The 21,705-nt window shown below is 36.9% G+C and overlaps 1 protein-coding gene across 1 annotated transcript; it reads left to right on the top strand.

Moving 5' to 3' along the window:
* The first annotated feature begins 214 nt into the window (after positions 1–214).
* LOC129422666 (uncharacterized) lies at positions 215–19,800 on the top strand. Its single transcript, XM_073854430.1, has 17 exons — positions 215–403; positions 499–571; positions 2,273–2,405; positions 3,661–3,882; positions 3,996–4,142; positions 4,560–4,719; positions 6,214–6,342; positions 6,426–6,545; positions 8,199–8,302; positions 9,305–9,466; positions 11,311–11,430; positions 13,454–13,525; positions 13,708–13,747; positions 14,490–14,635; positions 14,828–16,382; positions 18,459–18,694; positions 18,781–19,800. Exons 1-17 carry the CDS (start codon positions 362–364, stop codon positions 18,932–18,934), a joined length of 3,615 nt encoding a protein of 1,204 aa, XP_073710531.1. The 5' UTR covers positions 215–361; the 3' UTR covers positions 18,935–19,800.
* Positions 19,801–21,705: the final 1,905 nt, after the last annotated feature.

Genomic DNA, 21,705 nt, shown 5'->3' with positions numbered 1-21,705 from the left:
AAAATACTGTAAAAATAAAAAATGTATAAAAGTTTTTATAATAAAAACTTTACTTTCTATAAAATGTATTTAGCAAATATTTATATTTATTTTTTGCCGTATGGGATTACAAACTTATTATAAACTATCTTATACAGAGATGTTGAGAGAAAGAGAGAGAGAGAGAGAGAGAGAGAGAGACCTGACATAATGTCTCCATGGAGATCTGTTGGTGGGCGTGTCTCAATGTCTCATAGACATAAAGAGGAAGCGTTGCTGCTGCTGGTGATAGTGGTGGTGATGATGATGATGAAGCGTCTGTCTGCCTCTCTCTCCTCCTGACGCGCGCGTCTTCATCTCTATCTGTCTGTCAGTCGTCTTCATGATGGCGAGACTGAGTGAACACGGCATTCGCCTGAGCTCTGTAAGTTTTCTGAAAAAACTTTATTTACTTTTATGTAGTCTTTTATAGTTATGGCGTTATACAGTAGCTATGTTGTTGTTGTTGTTTTACTGTAGATGAGCCCGTCGTATCTGGAGAGCAACTCTACAAGTCACACGTGGCCATTCAGCGCTGTCGCCGAGCTCATAGGTGAGCGAAACAAATGCACTTTTCCTCCATCATTGTGCTGAATTTGTCATATTTTGTCAGGAAATGATCGAGACTTTTGGACTAAACTTCCGCGAAATCATACTGACACGCGCAGTGACTGCGCACCTGTTACTGTATGCACGCTCATCTCTTTACATATGCAATACAATTGATTATTAAGAGCTTATTATACTTTGAATATGCATGATGCATTTGTGCAATGAAGTGATGTATAAGTTTTATCTGATTGAGCAAAGATGCGTCTAAGAGACGTTTTTACGCGTAAAGAGACATTTTGTATGACGTTTTCTCTTTCAATGCTAAAAATAAGTTCAAATTGGGTCGTCTTTTCAACGTCTTATAATGTAAACTGCACACTTTTTTATATTATATTATTTATAATGCTTGGACTAAATAAACATTCGCATGCTGCATTTGAACTTGCATCTATTGATGTCATGCTCCGTTGTCCAAGTTGTGTACGTTAGATGCAAAAACTCTACTTAATAAAAATGATGAAAACAAAAGTGAAACTTATGCTGCAGTGTGTAACTATTAACAAATAATACACAATCTTGATATTAAACTGCATATCTGCATATATAGACGTGCATCCAGAATCTGTAAAGCTTTATTTTGATAGTCCACTTTAGACATTTGACTAATTATAAGTAACTTGCAACTATGTATTAAAAGGCTGTCTGCTTAATATCTAATAACTAGGGCTGTCAAAAGATTAATTGCAATTAATCACGAATAATCGTATACAAAATACAATTTTTATGTATATACTGTATATGTAATACTTTCCTGAATGTGTGTATTATATATATATATATAGACACGAAATAATTACACACAGTGCACACACATATATTATGCAAAAACAAACTTTTTAGTATGCGATTAATCGCGATTAATCTTTTGACAACCCTACTATTAACACTTTATTGTGATTGTTCCCTAACACACATTCAACTGACTGTATGTATCTTTGCAATTACATGTCAACTTATTCCACCAACCCTAACCTCTTCACTAACTCTACCCCCCTTGCGGTCTACTAATACTCTAATAAGAGTTAGTTGACATGTAGTTGCAAAGTTTATTTTTAGTTAGCAGAATGTCTAAAGTAGACGATCAAAATAAGGTTTAACCAATCCGGGACCAGCTGATGCAATATAGACATGATCATCTCATGTTTGCTGAAAGGCTTAAACATATTTAAATGCCGTTTGTTAGTTGCTAGTGAAAGCAAGAGAACAAACTTCATTCATCCAATAAAACCACACCGATATGGCTGAGCCGAAAAGATCTAACGTGCAGGTGTTTGTCAGTTGATATCATTTTTAAGTGTGGCTTACGTGTACATATGCTTTCTGGGGTCACATCTACAGTAACGGTTAAGAGATATGTGTGCAGCTTTGGGGAGCAGATCTCAATAGCGTTTGAGACAGGAAACTGACAGAGATTGGTGGAAACATTTCTAAATGTGTAATCAAGATATGAGGTATACAAAGTAAATTTAGTGTAATACCCGAACAGGATGTATAAAACGGGAAAAACAGCGCAAGCGTGTGTGGTTATGAGTTCAGTTACATATAAATAGTAAAAAATGATAGAGTGTAAATGATGTAGCCTAGTACAATAAATAGAAATGAAGCTGAAGATGATTGAACTAATTCAGATCATTTTTTGCAGATAATGCATCTGACCCCGGAGTCACGGCCAAGAACATCTGGATTGATGTTCTGACCGTCCGAGATCAGCTGTGTCTCAGTTTTATGGACAATGGTAGTGGCATGACGCCTAGCAGACTCCACAAAATGCTCAGGTGAAACATAGATATTTACATGCAATGTTTGATAGCAGGTCATGCAAGTTTAGATGCTTGTCCATGCAAACTCATTTTAGGGAAGCCATCCATCCATTCTGTTTATGGTGTCTACGATAGATTGTAGAGAGATGCCTGTGGGCACCATGTTGGAGACAAAGCAATTTTTTTTGCAGACAAAGCAAAGATTTTTAAAGGATTAGTCTATTTTCTTCAAAAAAATCCAGATAATTTACTCACCACCATGTCATCCAAAATGTTGATGTCTTTTTTGTTCAGTCGAGAAGAAATTATATTTTTTGAGGAAAACATTCCAGGATTTTTCCATTCCAATGGACTTCAATGGACACCAACACTCAACAGTTTCAATGCAGTTCAAAATTGCAGCCTCAAAGGACTCCAAACGATCCCAAACGAAGCATAAGGGCCCTATCTAGCGAAAACGATTGTCATTTTTGGCAAGAAAAATAAAAATATGCACTTTTAAACAACTTCTCTTCTTCCTCCGGCTGTGTGACGCCCCAGGTCAACCTCACGTAAATGCGCAATGACGTGGAAAAGTCACGTGTTGCATATATAAAACGCACATTTGCGGACCATTTTAAACAATAAACTGACACAAAGACATTAATTAGTATCATTCGACATACAACAACGTCGGAACGGTCCTCTTTCTCCACACTTGTAAACACTGGGGCGTAGTTTCGATACGCCATCCGTGACCTCTTGACGTGATGACGTATTACGTGAGGTCGCGCTGGCGCATCACACGACCAGAGGAAGACGAGAAGATTTGTTTTTTTGCTTGAAAAGACCCTTATGTCTCGTTTGGGATCGTTTTGAGTCCTTCCAAACTGCAACTTTAAACTGCACTAAAACTGTCAAGTGTTGGGGTCCACTAAAGTCCACTAAAATGAGAAAAATCCTGGAATGTTTTCCTCAAAAAATAAATAATTTCTTCTCGACTGAACAAAGAAAGACATCAACAGTTTGGATGAGTAAATGATCTGGATTTTTTTAAGAAAATTGACTAATCCTTTAAGTTTAATCAACTTAGGTTTGCAAGTGATATAAACTGTATTGACTAGTAATGCGTTGCTCTAACTTATAAAATAAAGTTGACATAACTAAAGCAAATTCAACTTGATTTAATAAGTTACAGCAACTCATCCTAGCTTAAAAATGTAAATGCTAAAAGTTTTTTTTACAATGTAACATCATGACATGGCATAATATTGTTTCCTTCTCTTTGCAGTTTTGGATTCACAGAAAAGGGTTCGGCTAAAGGCTATCACAAGCCCATCGGGGTTTACGGAAACGGGTTTAAGTCAGGCTCGATGCGGTTGGGTCGTGACGCTTTGATTTTCACAAAGAACGGTGGCTGTCAGAGCGTGGGTCTCCTTTCTCAAAGCTTCCTGCAGGCCATCAACGCTCAAGCTGTGATCGTACCCATCGCACCCTTCAACCAACAGACCAATATCCTTCTCATTCAATGACCATTTCTCGGTTTAAACATGAAATAATAGTTTTAGAGATTGTCTTGGTTCAATTGAAGATGCTGTTTGGAGACCTTAACAGTGTTGTTTCACAGACGCTGGTGGTAACAGAAGATTCAGAAGCCAGTCTTAAAGCCATCCTAAAATATTCTCTCTTTAAGACTGTATCCGAGCTAGAGGAACAGCTGGACTCCATACAGGGCAAAAAAGGCACCAAAATTATCATCTGGAACATCCGCAGGTCTGTAAGCCCATTTAAACCTAAATGCTTTTTAGGGATAAAGGATTCACTGGTGTTACAAAGCAAAGCTGGCTGATCCAACCAGAGACCGTTGACAGAAACATACGCAGACAGGAGGAACATATTATTATTTACATACAATTTAAATGCTGTGCAAAGATGAGGATACCGACTGCACTGGAACTGAGCTCGGCTGATTTAAATGTGTTTTAAATATTACCCTGGACTGTTTAGTTTAACAAATGCCTCAACAAACATGAAATTCTTGGAACTCTTGCAAAGAACATAGTATTTAAAGAGGCACTTATTTTTTTTAAACGTGCATATTAAAACATATTTTGGGCATTGAGGATTATGAGAAAAAATTATGTAATGCATAGAGGAAAAATATTTTTTCTCATTTTTCCCGACTGACAGAAATAAAGACGAAAAGCCCGAGTTCGACTTTGACACGGATGCAGAGGATATCCGCCTGCCGGAAATCCAACCGGAGACGACGCAGGAGAAATGGCGGAGAGATTATTACAGACATCGCAGAGAGAATCACAGCACACCTGAGATCGAGTTTTCTCTCCGAGTGAGTGATGGAGAACAGACGTCTGGAAACTTAGGGCGTGTGGTTGTGTTACAGTGTGAATGCAAATGTGTGTCTGTCTGTGAGAACGAGAGAAATTTTACAGTAGGTTGACCTGAAGAAAACATTTGTGCATGTAACATTTTTTACATTTGGATATGCATTGAAATCAAAAAGTCATTAATATGGATTGAGAAGGTAAACCCTTTCATTATGTACAGCTTCAGAGACACAAAGGAAAATCCTTTTATAGCTTCAGAAGTACCCAGCAAGCAATAGCCGTCATTTCACAGTCTAGGTTAACTAAAGACGTGATATAGTCTGGCTATAAGTAACCCACTTCTAGCCTGACATTACATTTAATTTACGCAAAGTCAACAGTGATTACAAGCTGTTTGCTTTCGTTTATTTTAGGGCTGCAACACGATTAATCGCGACTAATCGTTTGAAAAATAAACGTTTTTGTTGCAAGTATATGTTTAAGAAATATTTACATGTGTATATACATTTTTATATTTAAGTATAATTTATATATAAATAGATTTTTTTAACTATACATGAGTGTGTGTGTATTTATAAATACAGAATTATTATACATAGTACACACACATATATGATGTAAACAAAAACTTACGATTAGTCGCGATTCATTTATTTATTTCAATTTATTTTTCATTTATTTTTAAAATTCAATTTAGTTTTAGCCTAAATGTGTGGGTTGTGTTTGGATGCTATTATGATGTCTTTTAAACGCAAAAACATTGCTTGCTGGATATAAAAATGTATAAAAAAGCTCTGCATTCCTTAAAATCTCTGAAGTTGTTCATACGTGAAAAGTTTATGTGGTTGCTTTTGTTCATCTCGGTCTATTCAAATGTATGAAAATATGTGTCCTGGACACTCACTTTACATATAAATACCTATGAACACAAATTAGATTTAAAGACATCTGTTCCTGTGAATCCGCTTAAAGGCGGGGTGCATGATTTTTGAAAAACACTTTGGAAAAGGAAGTCGGGCCGAGTATCAAAACCCACTTGTAGCCAAACTGATATACAATTATGTAATAAATAAATATTTAAATTAATATAATATGCATTGGCAGGCAACTCACAGACTCAGTGCGGGCACCATGTTGGAGACCACTAATTTAATGTAATAAAGGCATTCTCTGAGAATGTATATTTTAAAGGTGGGGTGCGTGATTTCTTAAAAACAAAATTTGGAAAAGGGAGTCGAGCCGAGTACCAAAACACACTTGTAGCCAATCAGCAGTAAGGGGTGTGTCCACTCACCGGCTTGGGTTGCGTATGTGTGGGGAGGGTCTATCAAAAGAAGGTCCAGATTCAATTAGGGTAGGGGCGTGTTTGTTTAGGTGATTTCAAATCTCAACACTGGCTTTCAGAGATTATGCACCCCGCCTTTAAACATAAATTCAGCTTACAGGCTTGAATTAAAATGGAAACACAAATACATTTCTCTCTTTTTTTATTTCAGGCGTATCTCAGTATTCTTTACCTGAAGCCCAGGATTCAGATCATTTTGCGACAGAAGAAAGTTCAAACTAAGCTGGTTGCCAAGAGTCTGTCCATGATTGAGAACGACGTCTACAAACCTCAGTTCATTGTATCCTTTCACTAACGTTAATATTATATTTTATTGAGTTCAGCTCATTTAGACACTTGGTTTCTTTAAAATCTACCCCTCAGAACGAAAGAGTGAAGATCACTTTTGGATTCAACAGGAAAAATAAGGAGCACTATGGCATTATGATGTACCATAAAAACAGACTTATAAAAGCTTATGAGAAAGTTGGCTGCCAAATCAAGGTAATTATATGACATAAGTCTCACTGTATGACATAAGACCACAGATTAAGAGCCACGATCACAGAAATCGCCCTGATTGTTTAACGATAGTAATCTTTTGTGATCAAAATGAACTTTACATTATGTAGATTGATTTTATGTAGATAACAGTAAATCACAACAAAAGGACTTTAACAGGTAGGGTTTTGTTTTTTAAAATCAACCCAGAAAATATTAGCTTTCATTGTGGGCCTAAGTATGAGGCCATGTTTACATCAGTGCGTTTCTATTTGAAAACACATTAATTTTGCTATGGTTATAACATGCAGACTATGTTTTAGTTTGTTGTGTTGCAGTGTAGACGGACCTAACATGTAAACGAAAACATAAGTGCACACGTTCGTTACCTGATTGGGCGTTCTGGATCATGGTGTTTCCTTCTCTGATTCGTCAAGGCGCTATCATATGATTATTATGCTACTGTAAGATGACAATTACCACCCACAACGACCGTGTAAAAAATAACATGGAGACAGAACTGCAAGATTTTATAAACACCCAAAACAAGCAACCAAGTACTACAATAAACGTTTTTTCCACTTATGGGAGCATATAAATCAACCATTACCGATCGCTGACATTGCTGCCTGTTATTGTTCAATTTTTAAAGTGACAGCGCATCATTTTTATTCCCTTTGCACTCCAAATACTGCATTTAGTGTCACCAACTATTGCCACAGATTATAAACATTATTGTTATTCGTTAATGTTATTTCGCTTATACGACGGTTACCACAGGAATTGCTAAGGCCCTGTTTACACGAGAACGCTCAAGGGTGAAAACTTAAAAATATTTTATCGAATGTCCTTTCGTTTACACGGCGACTGCGTTTTTGGGGCTTAAACCCTCCAGAGTGGAAATCTTATAAACGCTCTAACGCCACTTTCCCATCTAAAGGGTAAAAACGCAAAAGTCTGCTCATGGTGGTATACAGGTATGTGCCAGTTCAGGAAAATAACAACAAACATATCTGATTATTTCCATACGTCGGACCTTCAAGTTGCCACAAGAATACAAGAGTCTTTCCAGCAGTTGTACAAAATATTCACAGCTAGTATTACTGATCGGAGAAGGTACATTAATTACCTCTCTCAAATTGTTGATGCGCCAATTCGTCTGGGGCAAACCAGACCGCTTTGGACGAGACCTGGGAGAACAAGGAAGAGGGTTGTACGCAGACGCGCGGACTTGGTGGTGTTGTGTGTCAGTGCTTCACGTTGCCACCTAGCCGCCTGGAGTGCATACTACATTGAATATCACACACTTTTGCGTCACCATATGCACGCAGATTCCCCCCCAAAACGCTCGTATAAATGTGGAATAAAAATTAATAATGCAACGCCACTTTTGCATTTTCTCTTTAGATCGTTTCCGTGTAAACGTAGCCTAAGACTAGGGAATTTTCAGTAATATAATGTTTGAATATTTGTTTATTTGCAAAAATCAGAAACGTCACTGTAGATGAGGATTGTTTTCATATTAAAGCGGCATTAATACAAAGACACTCTAGTGTAAACATAGCCAACATGGTTAATTGGTTAAAGTGTTTTTACCATCAGCAGCCTATTTGGTGACCTTTTAGCGTGTTTAACTCCTATGTTTCTTTTCTGTAGTCATCAGGTCAAAGGTCAGGGGTCGGGGTCATTGGAGTGATCGAGTGTAACTTCCTCAAGCCAGCTCATAACAAGCAGGATTTTGAGTACACTAAAGAGTACAGGTGCAGTTCACCACACACATGAAACACGCAACGCTACACCGAAGCAAACCAACTCAGACCAATCGTCATTTGAATCCTGGCCTGATACTCTCTCTCATTCAAATCTACAGCCACATGGAAAACATCCTTTAATGACACCGAATGCTTTGTTGTCTGGCTGATCACAGCCGTGCAGAACTAACAATACATAATTTAATGCATTTCAGTTTGTATCATTTATAGTAGGGCTGCAAAACGACTAATCGCGACTAATCGCGACTAATCGTTTGCAGAATAAAAGAATATCATATGCGTGTGTGCATTGTGTATAAAAATTATGTATATATTTAAGAAATATTTACATGTAGGCCCCGTACTAGACTTGCTGGACTGGGGGGCAGCCATAAAACTCAATGTAAAATATATGTAAAACAGATCTGAAGGTTTTACTTTGTCTTCCTTAAACAGAAAGTACATAATTCATATACTGCGTCTTATCAATGTTGCCGATATTGTTGCATACATTGGTGGGCGGGAGTTAATATGAATAGCATCAACAAGGGACACTATTTGTGAAAAGAGACAAAATCTATTTTTTCATGGTTGGCTGGACATTTGTGGAGGGGCAGAGGAAAAATCTGGGACCCGGTCTTGTTTACATGTGTATACACATTTTTATGTTTATATACAAGTTATATTATATATAATTATAAATACTTACTATATAATTTTTTTTCTTAAAATTATACATGCATGTGTGTGTATTTATATTTACATAATTATTATACACAGTACACACACACATATATGATCTAAACAAAAATTTAACAGCTTTAATTTATAGTATATTTTTATTTATCTTATCATTAAATAGAACATATTTAAGAAATGTTAAGCATTGTAATAAATAAAAACATACATAACTATAGATATAAATGAACTAATTTACATAAATAAAGTTTTATATTTTATCAATTTACTCCAGAAAGTAAACGTTTGCATGTTTTTTGTTTTATATCGCAGACTTACTTTGGCAGCTCTTGGTCTCAAACTGAACGACTACTGGCGAGAAAAGAAGGAAAAGAAAGCAAAAGAGAGAGAGTTTCAGGCCTTGGAGAAAACAAGCAAAGACGATGAATCGGAGGAAACCGAGGAAGAGGAGGAAGAAGAGGAGGAAGATGAAGTGTACGGTTGTTTTTAATCAGATTTTCATACAGCTGCACACCATGGTTGTTTAAATGCCACTCGTAGTCAGTGACAACAGTTTCCTCATACCGGCTATGTTGGTTAGAGTTCATCCGTCTGTAAGTCAGGTGGCTGAATTTGTCATCGGCAAAGCTGTGGGTTTGTGGGTAATAGTGAGAGATGCCGTAGCTTAGCTAGCTAAAAACTCTAGCTAAAAAAATGTGTCTGTTAGACCACGGATGTCACACATATATACACACACATACACAGCGAGAGGCTTTTGATAGCACAGATACATTCATGCTGTTAAATGCAGCTGGGTGATGCTGAGAAACTTCATCTGTTTATCATGTGGTTAATAGTGTGATAGTTGATCTGAACAAGTCATACTAGACCCTAAAACAATCATAGATCCAGAATCACACAGATTTGTGTGGACCTGTGACTGACAAAATCTTGACAATTAACTTTAAGCAGATGTATGCAATTAAAATATCATCAGGAATATGACTTTGTGATTGGCTGTGAGCACTTACAGGCCCATTCACTATAATGATGACTATATTAGCATCCACAACAACTTTATGTTTATTCTAACTCATGCACTACGGTTTCACATCTTAAATATGTGAGACTTTTAATGTGAACTGATTTTGATTGACTGTCATTGTTTTATTGTTCATAAATATTCAAATTATATTCCTTCTCTGTTTTGCTATAGTTTTGTGTCTTATATTTAGGCTAGATTTAGACGGTTTCATTAGACGCACGTGCGGTGGTCGAACTTTACTTCTGGTTTATTTTTGTTTAATGGTCTGACTAGTTGCTCAACTGAACTCTTAAACAAATACCTTGTAGAAAACAACAAATGTAGTTTCCTAGGTAATCTACTTGGTGTTTATTTAGCTTGTTATATAAAGAAACTACTTTAAAATAACTTTGTTGCTATTTATTCTTAGCAGAGTTTAACGGAAGTTAAGTGTTGACCACGAAAGCCGCTTGTTTATGTTGTTACTGCTGAAACCATCTTTATCTTGATGCCCAATTCCGATTTGTTGCCTGCATCCGATTTTTTTGACGATCCGCTTACATCATCTTTTAAATGTGACTCGTATCCGATATTTGCACTTAGCAAAACAATTTAAGGTAGGCATAGTGACCCAGAACAGCTTAAACCCACAGGGGAAGAAAAAATATTATACAAGATTATAAAGCCTTATATCTGTAACAAGACATAAAACTTCAACATTACTCCACTAAGCGGAGCCGTAGTCCTCCATTGCGCTACAAGCATCATGCAATTTGCAAGCATCGCATTTTTAAGATGCACGACACGTCTTGAGATGGGAATATCCAATCTGTCTTCTTACATCTTCTTGTCTTCTTACAAAAGCGAATGCATTTATCCGTTACATATACGATTTATTTCCACAAATAAATTAAGTCTGAAATATGATAAGAGAATATGGAATTGATCCACTTTTTTCCTGCTTACACGTCCGTGGGTTACATCCGATCTGTGGCACATGAGGGGAAAATCTAAATTGAGTTGCTTTAAACAGGCAGTGTACATGCGGCCTTATATTGAGTTTTAAAACTTTATACAGTAGTTATGGTTATCGCCTTTGGTACACTCGCTTTTATTTGACAGTATTAATACTTTTCATTTGACAGTATTAAGTCGTAGCTCATGGCTGTACAAAATCTCAAGGCTAAAAAATATAAACATATAATGGACATTTTATTTAAAATGGAACCGAAAAGACAAGGTTTCGGGGAAATCAATATTAATTTATAAATATGAGAGGTTATGTTGGTGGATTGATGAGTCTCTTCTCTTTCAGTGGTGTGTCATGGATTCAGTGTGAGGAATGTTTGAAATGGAGAGGGATTTCCACTCATCTGTTCGCAGGAAACATTCCTGATCCGTTCAGGTGCAACATGCATCCAGTGGCACGCTTGCGGTGAGTCACCGGTTTCAATCCTACATCAAAAACCATCTTCATAATGCTACTAGTATTAGTATGTAAACTAGGAACACAGTGCAGATTTATTTTCCATATGCATGCGTTGTCACACAATCCAATGTGCTTAGTCTGACCTATTTCCCTTTCATACCAAATTGTAAAGGAATACAGGAACTATATAAACGTTTTCTTATAATTTATTTGACCTAATGCCATTACAGATGTATATGACTTATATAAAAATCTTTTTATGGGGAAAGAAAATAGGAAATTTTGCATTATTGACTTCATGCTATATTTGTATTTTGCAATGGATATGCAACGTATTGAAATGAGCATAATATATAAATGGTTCTCTCACAAATGTTTTGTTTCACTTTAGAGGACATTTATTAACCCCCAGGAGTAATTTGGATTACTTTAATGATAAATGTAGCTATATGGGTGATTATGTAAGTGGAGGTACATTTGGTGTCCATTTTTCCAGTCGATTTTACTGTATATATATTTCCTGTGAAATGTATCTCATATACTCTACCACCTTGATAACAAAGTTTTATAGTAACAGAAGTGACACAGACTAATTTTTTATACAACAGGAAATCATGAGCTTTACAAGACACTAAAATGATAATTTTTACAAATAAATATTAACCTTAGAAATAAATGTGCCACAATTCATGCTGTGAACTTTTAAATTTTTTGTTCAGATTACTCATTTTGGACTACCATTTAAAGGGGAAATATTATGAAAATCAGATTTTTCCATGTTTAAGTGCTATAATTGTGTCCCTAGTGCTTCTATCAACCTAGAAAATGTAAAAAAGATCAACACAGTAACTTAGTTTTGGTAAACCATTCTCTGCAAGCATGTGAAAAAATAGGTCATTGGCATTTGGCTCCCCTTGTGATGTCAGAAGGGGATAATACCACCACTTAATCTGCACTGTCCAACCACGGCACTGCCATTTAGTGCAGAGATCAGCTCATTTGCATTTAAAATGACACTCAAAAATGGCACATTTTGCTCACACCTACAAAGTGGCAATATAAACATGCTATAATATATTATCTATATGGTATTGTAAGCTTAAACTTCACATACGTACTCTGGGGACACCAAAGATTTATTTGAGATCTTTAAAAAGTCTTGTGGAATGTCCCCTTTAAATATCAAAGTCAACAAAATAATATTTGTTAGCAGGATGATTATCCTGATCTCATTTCATTTAGTAAACACAGTCATAAATTGACCCCCTTAAAAAAAAAATGTCTTTGGACACCAAATATACGTCCAATTATATAATCACTCATGTGCTTTTTGGAGCTTTACTACGTTGAACCCATATAAGATATCATCACAACAGTTTAATATAAAATGAGAGAGTTTTCATATTTTGGTGAGCTATTTCTTAGGGCTGTTAAGAGATTAAATCACGATTAATCACATACAAAATAAAAGGTTTTTAGTGTAATATATGTGTATGTATTGTGTGTAATTACCATGTATATATAAAAACATAAATACATGTTAGTTAGGAAAAATTGTATGTATATTTAAAACAATTAAATAAAGTATATTAAAAACATAATATTTTTATAATAAAAATATATCAAAATCTAAATAAATAAATAAATACATAAAAAAAAAATATATATATATACACACACACACACATGTATAAACACACGTTTCTAAAATACATATATGCATGTGTGTGTGTATATATATATATATACAAAATAATTACACAGTGCACGCACAAATATCCATAAACAACTTTTAGTTTGTATGCGATTAATAGCCCTAGTTATAACATACTGTAGACAGCAAAAAATTATGAAACTGTGAATTCAGAAAAGATGTATACAATATGTAGACCCTGACATGTAAAGTTTGGTTAATAATTGGTCTCTATGGGTTTATTTCATGATTAGTCTCTTAGGGGGTTTATACACATTAGTTACATTAAGTGAAGGGTGTTTACGCGATTCATTGTTTCTGTCTATTTGTTTACAGGAGTTGTTTGTTGCCAGAAGACACAGAGGAGAACGTCACAACACCAACCTATAAAAAAACTCTCAAGAAACAGTTAAGATAATACAACCATCTGTTTGTGCGTGCGTGTGCGTGTGTGTACGCGTGCGTGTGTGTATACTGAGGGTGTTCAACCACATCCTGAAGTCTGAATTCACACATTCACAACACTGTTAAAGTGCATGTTTGGGTGTTTCTTTAAAGCGACGTTTGTTTTCTTACACATGTGTACACAGGGAACAGGCATCTGTGAGGAGAAGAGGAAGATCTCTGGAGGTACACGTCTCTGTGTTACAGGATATGATCACACTTACTTGTTGACTCATTGGCGTGTTAATGTTGTCTGTAGGTCTCTTCAGGGCTGTTATATTTTACATGTGGCCATTCAGAACAAATAATGCATATATAAAACGAGAACTTTGCATATGCAAACTTAAACTATTGTTTAGTGTGTGTCAGTGTTGGTTTAAGTTGCTTTGAAACTACGTCTACACTTGCTACATGCTACGTGTCATGATCTGATTAGTTTCAAAGTAATGGCAGTCAAGCTGGTCTGTTGATAGCTTAATAGTTTATTAGTTAACTCTGTAAACAAACAAAACTGTAAAAAGCACTTTTAACTAAACATTTCACAGAAAATTTGCATTGTAGCATGCCATACAGAAACTAAATCGTCTCACTGCTAAAATTACTGTTCATAGGTTCACTTGTCAATGCCGTCATGTCTGATTTACTCTCGGTTTTTAAAAATGACATATTGTGCCTTTAAATGATTTTCCCAACACAATTTGAGAGTCTAATACACATTACAGAGTTATGAAGCTGTAATGTTGTGTATTCGGTATAATGTAACGGAAATGCAGTGTTTCTATATCGTGACTTCTCTCTCTTTCTCTGTCCGTTTAGTCTTAGAGGCATTTCTAAAAATAATGATCTGTTAGATGTGAAACATCACGTCTTGTCTTGGGTTTAGATGTGTTGTTCACACCACAGACTATAATAAGTGTGTGTCTTGTAGTTGATTAAAAGCTCGGGGAGACATCTTTGTCGAGTACTATCTGAACCTACATCAGTGACCAAACAGGATGAGGTCATGGTTTCCATGGAGATAGAGGATGATGGAGTCGCAGCCACAGAAGAGGAAGAGTCATCACCATCACCAAGGTGTGAAGGATTCAGAATGTTTGCATTCATCACTTTCATAATAATTTTAGCTTCTGATGAAAAGATTTTTAAGATCCTGTGAAACATTTCACTTGTGACTCTAAACTTTGGGAAGTTTTAAAGTGTATGAAACTTTATTATTATTTTACCACGTTCAACTTGTAATTGTCTACTTTCCAACTCATTTTCTAGAAAAAGAAGGAAAGAAACATGTTCACATGTCGAAGAGAGGAAAATGTCCACAAACCGAGTGAAAATCCCAGACTTGCTGACTAAGAGATGCACAAAAACAACAGATCCAATTCACGAAGAAGCATCAGAATCAACAGATCCGATTCACGAAGAAGCATCAGAATCAACAGATTCAATTCACGAAGAAGCATCTACAGATCCAATTCACGAAGAAGCATCAGAATCAACAGATCCAATTCACGAAGAAGCATCAGAATCAACAGATCCTACTCACGAAGAAGCATCAGAAAAAACTGATCCGATTTACGAAGAAGCATCAGAAAAAACTGATCCGATTCACGAAGAAGCATCAAAATCAACAGATCCAACTCACGAAGAAGCATCAGAATCAACAGATCCGATTCACGAAGAAGCATCAGAATCAACGGATTCAATTCACGAAGCAGCATCAAAATCAACAGATCCGATTCATGAAGCAGCATCAAAATCAACAGATCCGATTCATGAAGCAGCATCAAAATCAACAGATCCTATTCACAAAACAGCATCAAAATCAACAGATCAGATTCACAAAGCAGCATCAAAATCAACAGATCAGATTCACAAAGCAGCATCAAAATCAACAGATCAGATTCACAAAGCAGCATCAAAATCAACAGATCAGATTCACAGAGCAGCATCAAAATCAACAGATCAGATTCACAAAGAAGCATCAGAATCCACAAATCAGATTCACAAAGAAGCATCAGAATCAACAGATCGGATTCATAAAGAAGCATCAGAATCAACAGATCGGATTCATAAAGAAGCATCAGAATCAACAGATCCGATTCACAAAGAAGCATCAAAATCAACAGATCAGACTCACAAAGAAGCATCAGAATCCACAAATCAGATTCACAAAGAAGCATCAGAATCCACAAATCAGATTCACAAAGAAGCATCAGAATCAACAGATCAGATTCATAAAGAAGCATCAGAATCAACAGATCGGATTCACAAAGAAGCATCAAAATCAACAGATCCGATTCACAAAGCATTAAAATCAACAGATCAGATTCACAAAGAAGCATCAGAATCAACAGATCAGATTCACAAAGAAGCATCAGAATCAACAGATCAAATTAATGAAGCATCAGAAACGAATATCCCAGCAGCATCTGGCATGACTACGGCGGAACACGAGACTCCTGTAGAGCCCCAGACATGTCACGGACCCCCATATCCCAGAATCCCCCCTCAGCCTCTCTCTCAACACTCCTCTGTGTCTGTGGCGCAGACGGTTGTGGTCACGCCTCTGAGCCGCTCGGGATTTCAGCCCATTTCTCCGTTACCGACGGACAACTCAGACCGTGCAGCCCTCACTCAGAGACTCGCACAGCTCGAGCGGGAGGCCAAGCGGCTTAAACGAATTCTGGGCATCCACGAGACGCCAATGGATTTTGCCATGGTAACAGAAGGGAGTGGGTCATCTGACATCGCAACGGCTGAGGAGCGACCTGCGTGTGCAGATTCAGGGTCATGTGACCAGAATGATGAAAGACAGACAAACCAGGTGAGGGGAAAGGAACACTTGGACTGTCAGGTGAGACAGGTGTGCTGTGGTTAAAGTTGTTATGTAAGGACAGCAGCGTTCAAAAGTTTGTAAGTACAGTAAGTGGGGGTGCACACCAAAGCTTTTACGCCCGCGGTCGGCACATGTTTTCAATTGTTTTCAATGGAAGCTCAGCGTTTTTCAAAACAACCAGCAGCCGTTAGATTTTTTCCACGCTGAGCGTCGAGAGTTGAATGAGTTTCAACTTTGGGTGAAAAGCTCCACTCGTCAATTACAGTTCTCACACTGCCGTCCAATCACAGTGGAGGAGGGGCGGGACAAGTATCACAACAACCAACCGGCTCACTGCTCAAATATTATAGCTACCAAAGCGCTCAGCTAAAGAAAAAACAGCTAGCATTCTGCGTCCTCCAGTTTTCAGCCGCGTAAAAAAGCATTGGTGTGTCCTGATCCTAAGTACAGTAGCGTTCACAACATGGCAACAAAGTGGTGAAATACAGAACTTAAAAAAAAATTCTCTTACTTATGACAATGCTGTCAAAAGGGTCGGTGTTTACACTGTATTACATATGTCAGGCCAGTAGATGGCAATGCTACTTTATAAAGAAACACAACACGCCTGTACACATACACATACTTCTATAGACCGATAAATACATACATCAAGATGGCGAAAGAATCGAGCAGTTTTGTTTAGACGGACGATGAGGTAGGTTTATTACTACGAGTTAAAAATGTGTCAACTTTGTCTGAGATGCGTTAATAAATCTAGTATTTTGAGCAGCATAAACACAGTCCTGTAGGCAGACGTTGTTGTGGTTATGCCAAAACTTTACAGTTGAAATCATTATGGTTTAAACTGCCTTTACTTTTTATTTCTTCAAATTTTATAACTACAAACTCATTAAAAGTATGAAATAAAACAAACTGTATTAAAGGGACTCTCCACTTTTTTTTGAAAATATACTCATTTTCCAGCTCTCCTAAAGTTAAACATTTGATTCTTACCATTTTGAAATCCACTCAGCCGATCTCCGGGCCTGGCAGAACTTTTAGCATAGCTTAGCATAATCCATTGAATCTGATTAGACCATTAGCATTGCGGTAAAAATAACCAAAGAGTTTAGACACCTTTCCCATTCAAAACTCGACTCTTCTGTAGTTACATTGTGTACTAAGACGATGGAAAATTAAAAGTTGCGATTTTCTAGGCCAATATGGCTAGGAACTATACTCTCATTCTGGGGTAATAATCACGGACTTTGCTGCCGTAACATGGCTGCAGGAGGTGCAATGATATTACGAAGTGCCCGGAAATCATTTTCGGTTAGAGTCAAGTTTTAAATGGGAAAAATATTGAAACTCTTTGGTTGTTTTTGAGCGTGGTGCTAAGTGGTCTGGTTAGATTCAGTGGATTGTGCTGGGCTATACGGTCTATAAGGTCTCCAGACCCGGAGATTGGCTGAATGGATTTTAAAACTATAAGGATCAAGTGTTTAGCTCTAGGGGAGCTGGAAAGTTAGAATATTCTCAAAAAAAGAATGTCCCTTTAAAGGAGTTCACATCTATTTTGGACTCTTATTGGTTAGTCATGCATATTTAATAATTACATTTTTGTTTTATAATGAAATACATGACTCTCGGTGCAATTATATTTTTCTCCTCATATCTAACTTAAAAGCACTTCTAAAGGTGAATGCTTAAAAGTTTGAAGATTATGAAAAACATTTTGGTCAGGTAACTCTGCACTTTTGTACGGTTAAAGTTAGGCTTCATTTATAATTATAAACAAGGCTCTGAGGACCAGATGTACAGTTTGCATACTTTAATGAACTGAAAGTACGCATTTCCATGTAAATTACATTGCAAAACTAAAACGTCAACTTAACATGAGCAGAACAGATGTCTGTATAAATGGTGTGTAAAACCATCATGAAAATGAACATCCCTCATAGATGTCCTGTCTGCTGGTTTTCTTCGAATATATAAAAAATTCAACAGGGCTTTTATTAATGAATTAGAAAAACGTCACCTTCAATGAAAAAAATTACATAACTTCAATCTTTTGTTCTTTAGAGGTTGGATAAACAGGCAAACAGTCGTCCATCCCAGCAAGTGCCAGAAATAATCTCTAAAGATGATCTTTACTGGAGTAAAACATGTGCTAAACTCCAGAGTGAGAATCAGACGTTACTAACTGATCTGAATCAGATGAGAACAGAAAGAGATGAACTGATGAACCAACTGAGACAAATGGAGACGAATGAGAGGAGAGACCAAAGTACAAACACACCAAGTCAGACATACAACAGGTGTGTGCTACAGACTATTTCTCCTCATCATCACTCACTTACCTTTCTTATAATAACTCTTTCTCTCTCTCTCTTTCATCTGACAGCACCGTCACAATGGAGAGATTGCGGTCCATTCGTCGTAATGTGGTCGCATTACTGTCCTCAATCCTGCCGAACCTGGACATGCAGGGAATAAGCTTTGACACAGTTGATGTAGACAGCATCTTACAGCAGATCATTCAGGCCAATAACCTCTGATCCTGGAACAGTGATTACAGAAGAAGAGCTGGCAGAAAACATCCAGCAATGGCTTTCTTAAATGCCAATATTAAAACACAGATGAACTGAACAGATGAATGCACATCTGATATTAAAAACACAGCATTAAAGTTTAGATATTAAACTACTCATTTCATTTGGAAGGCTACACACAACTACACACAACACACACACACACAATCTGACACACAGGGGTCTTGGAAACAGCTGCTAACATTGAATACATCATACCATCTGAGACACACACACACACACAAAGATATTCAAAATATCCATAACAAACACACAAAGTGCTAATACAAAACATCACGCACAAACACACAACATGCCTCGCAAACACACACGCAACATCCCTCAAAACACACAAACATACCCACAACATCCCTCAAACACACACACAAACATATTCACAACTTCCATGACACACACACAAACATAATATGTAATATTATTCACAACATGCATAACACACACACACACACACACAAAGTGCACAAACAAAACATTCCTCAAAACACACATACACAAACATACTCACAACAACCCTTACAAACATATTAACAACATCCATAACAAATGCAATATCTCGCACAAGCACACAACATGCCTCACAAACACATACTCACAACATTCCTTAAAAACACACATAAAACACACATACACAAACATACCCACAACATGCCTCACAAACACACAAACATAATCACAACATCCATAACACACACACACACACACACACACACACAACATGCCTCACAAACACACATTCACACAACATCCCTTAAAACCCGCCTACACAAACACACAACATTCCTAAGACACACACACACACACACACACACACACAAACAAACAAACAAACACATACACAACACCCCTTACAAACACACACACAAAACATCCCTCACAAACACACACAAACCTTTCCTCCTCCTTTACACACAATATCCCTCGCAAACAACACACACAACATGCCTAAAAACACACATACACAAACACACACTTATACATCCCTCAAAACACACAAACATACCCACAACATCCCTCAAACACACACACAAACATATTCACAACTTCCATGACACACACACACACACACACACACACACACACACAAAACATCCCTCAAAACACACATACACAAACATACTCACAACAACCCTTACAAACATATTAACAACATCCATAACAAACACACACACAAAGTGCACAAATGCAATATCTCGCACAAGCACACAACATGCCTCACAAACACACATACACAAACATACCCACAACATCCATAACAAACACACACACAAAGTGCACAAAGGCAATATCTCACACAAGCACACAACATGCCTCACAAACACACAACAACATCCCTCAAAACACACATACACAAACATACCCACAACATGCCTCACAAACATATTCACAACATCCATAACAAACACACACACAAAGTGCACAAATGCAATATCTCGCACAAGCACACAACATGCCTCACAAACACACACCCGCACAACATCCCTTAAAACACACAAACATACCCACAACATCCATAACAAACACGCACACAAAGTGCACAAATGCAATATCTCGCACAAGCACACAACATGCCTCACAAACACATACTCACACAACATTCCTTAAAAACACACAAACATACCCACAACATCCATAACAAACACACACACAAAGTGCACAACTGCAATATCTCGCACAAGCACACAACATGCCTCACGAACACATACTCACACAACATTCCTTAAAAACACACATAAAACACACATACACAAACATACCCACAACATGCCTCACAAACACACAAACATATTCACAACATCCATAACAAACACACACACACACACACAAAGTGCACAAATGCAATATCCCGCACAAACACACAACATGCCTCACAAACACACATTCACACAACATCCCTTAAAACCTGCCTACACAAACACACAACATTCCTAAGACACACACACACACATACACAACACCCCTTATAAACACACACACAAAACATCCCTCACAAACACACACAAACCTTTCCTCCTCCTTTACACACAAACACACAATATCCCTCGCAAACAACACACACATACCCATAACATCATTCACAAACACACATAAAGTGCACACACACACACACACACACACAACATGCCTAAAAACACACAAACACACACTTATACATCCCTCAAAACACACAAACTCTCTCCAGTTTCATGTCAAATGAAAGTTTTTACACGCGTGTCATTTCTCAAATACATGCATCATTATGCAGCTTTAGCTTTGTTTATATTTAAACTTGATATTCGTTAACTATTATGAGTTTATAATTCAAGCATCACTTTTCTAGTATTACAGTTTTTTACTATTAAATTTATTCATTTTATTAACACAGAAACCATGTTTCTTTTAAATCGCATAATAAACGTCATCAGTGCTGTTTTTGTAAAAGAGTTTTTTCTCTTTTCTTATTCTTTTAAACTGTTTAGCGTGTTGAGCTTGAAAGACTATAAAATATGTTTCTGAATTGTCAACTGGGAAGTGTTGAAAATGTTGAGGCTTGGATCGGCTCAACTTCAAGTATGTAAACTTAATCATAAATTTTAGCTGCTAGCTGAAACCCTGAACATTAGTGACAAGTGTGATTTATAAACAGATAGATGTGCTTTCCTGTGTCAGTATCAACTTGACTCATTTACTAAAAATATTTCATTTAAAGAACTACTGAGGACTTTCAGATACGCTTGAAT

This window comes from Misgurnus anguillicaudatus, chromosome 16 (assembly GCF_027580225.2).
Source record: "Misgurnus anguillicaudatus chromosome 16, ASM2758022v2, whole genome shotgun sequence".
NCBI lineage: Eukaryota > Metazoa > Chordata > Actinopteri > Cypriniformes > Cobitidae > Misgurnus > Misgurnus anguillicaudatus.
This window is presented reverse-complemented; position numbering and strand designations above follow the sequence as displayed.

Excerpts from the sequence above, each read along its gene's own strand:
- LOC129422666 (XM_073854430.1), top strand. The coding sequence starts at position 362 with ATGATGGCGAGACTGAGTGAACACGGCATTCGCCTGAGCTCT. Across the intron at positions 2,406-3,660 it reads AGACTCCACAAAATGCTCAG|TTTTGGATTCACAGAAAAGG; the intron begins GTGAAACATAGA and ends TTCTCTTTGCAG. Across the intron at positions 16,383-18,458 it reads ATGAAAGACAGACAAACCAG|AGGTTGGATAAACAGGCAAA; the intron begins GTGAGGGGAAAG and ends TTTGTTCTTTAG.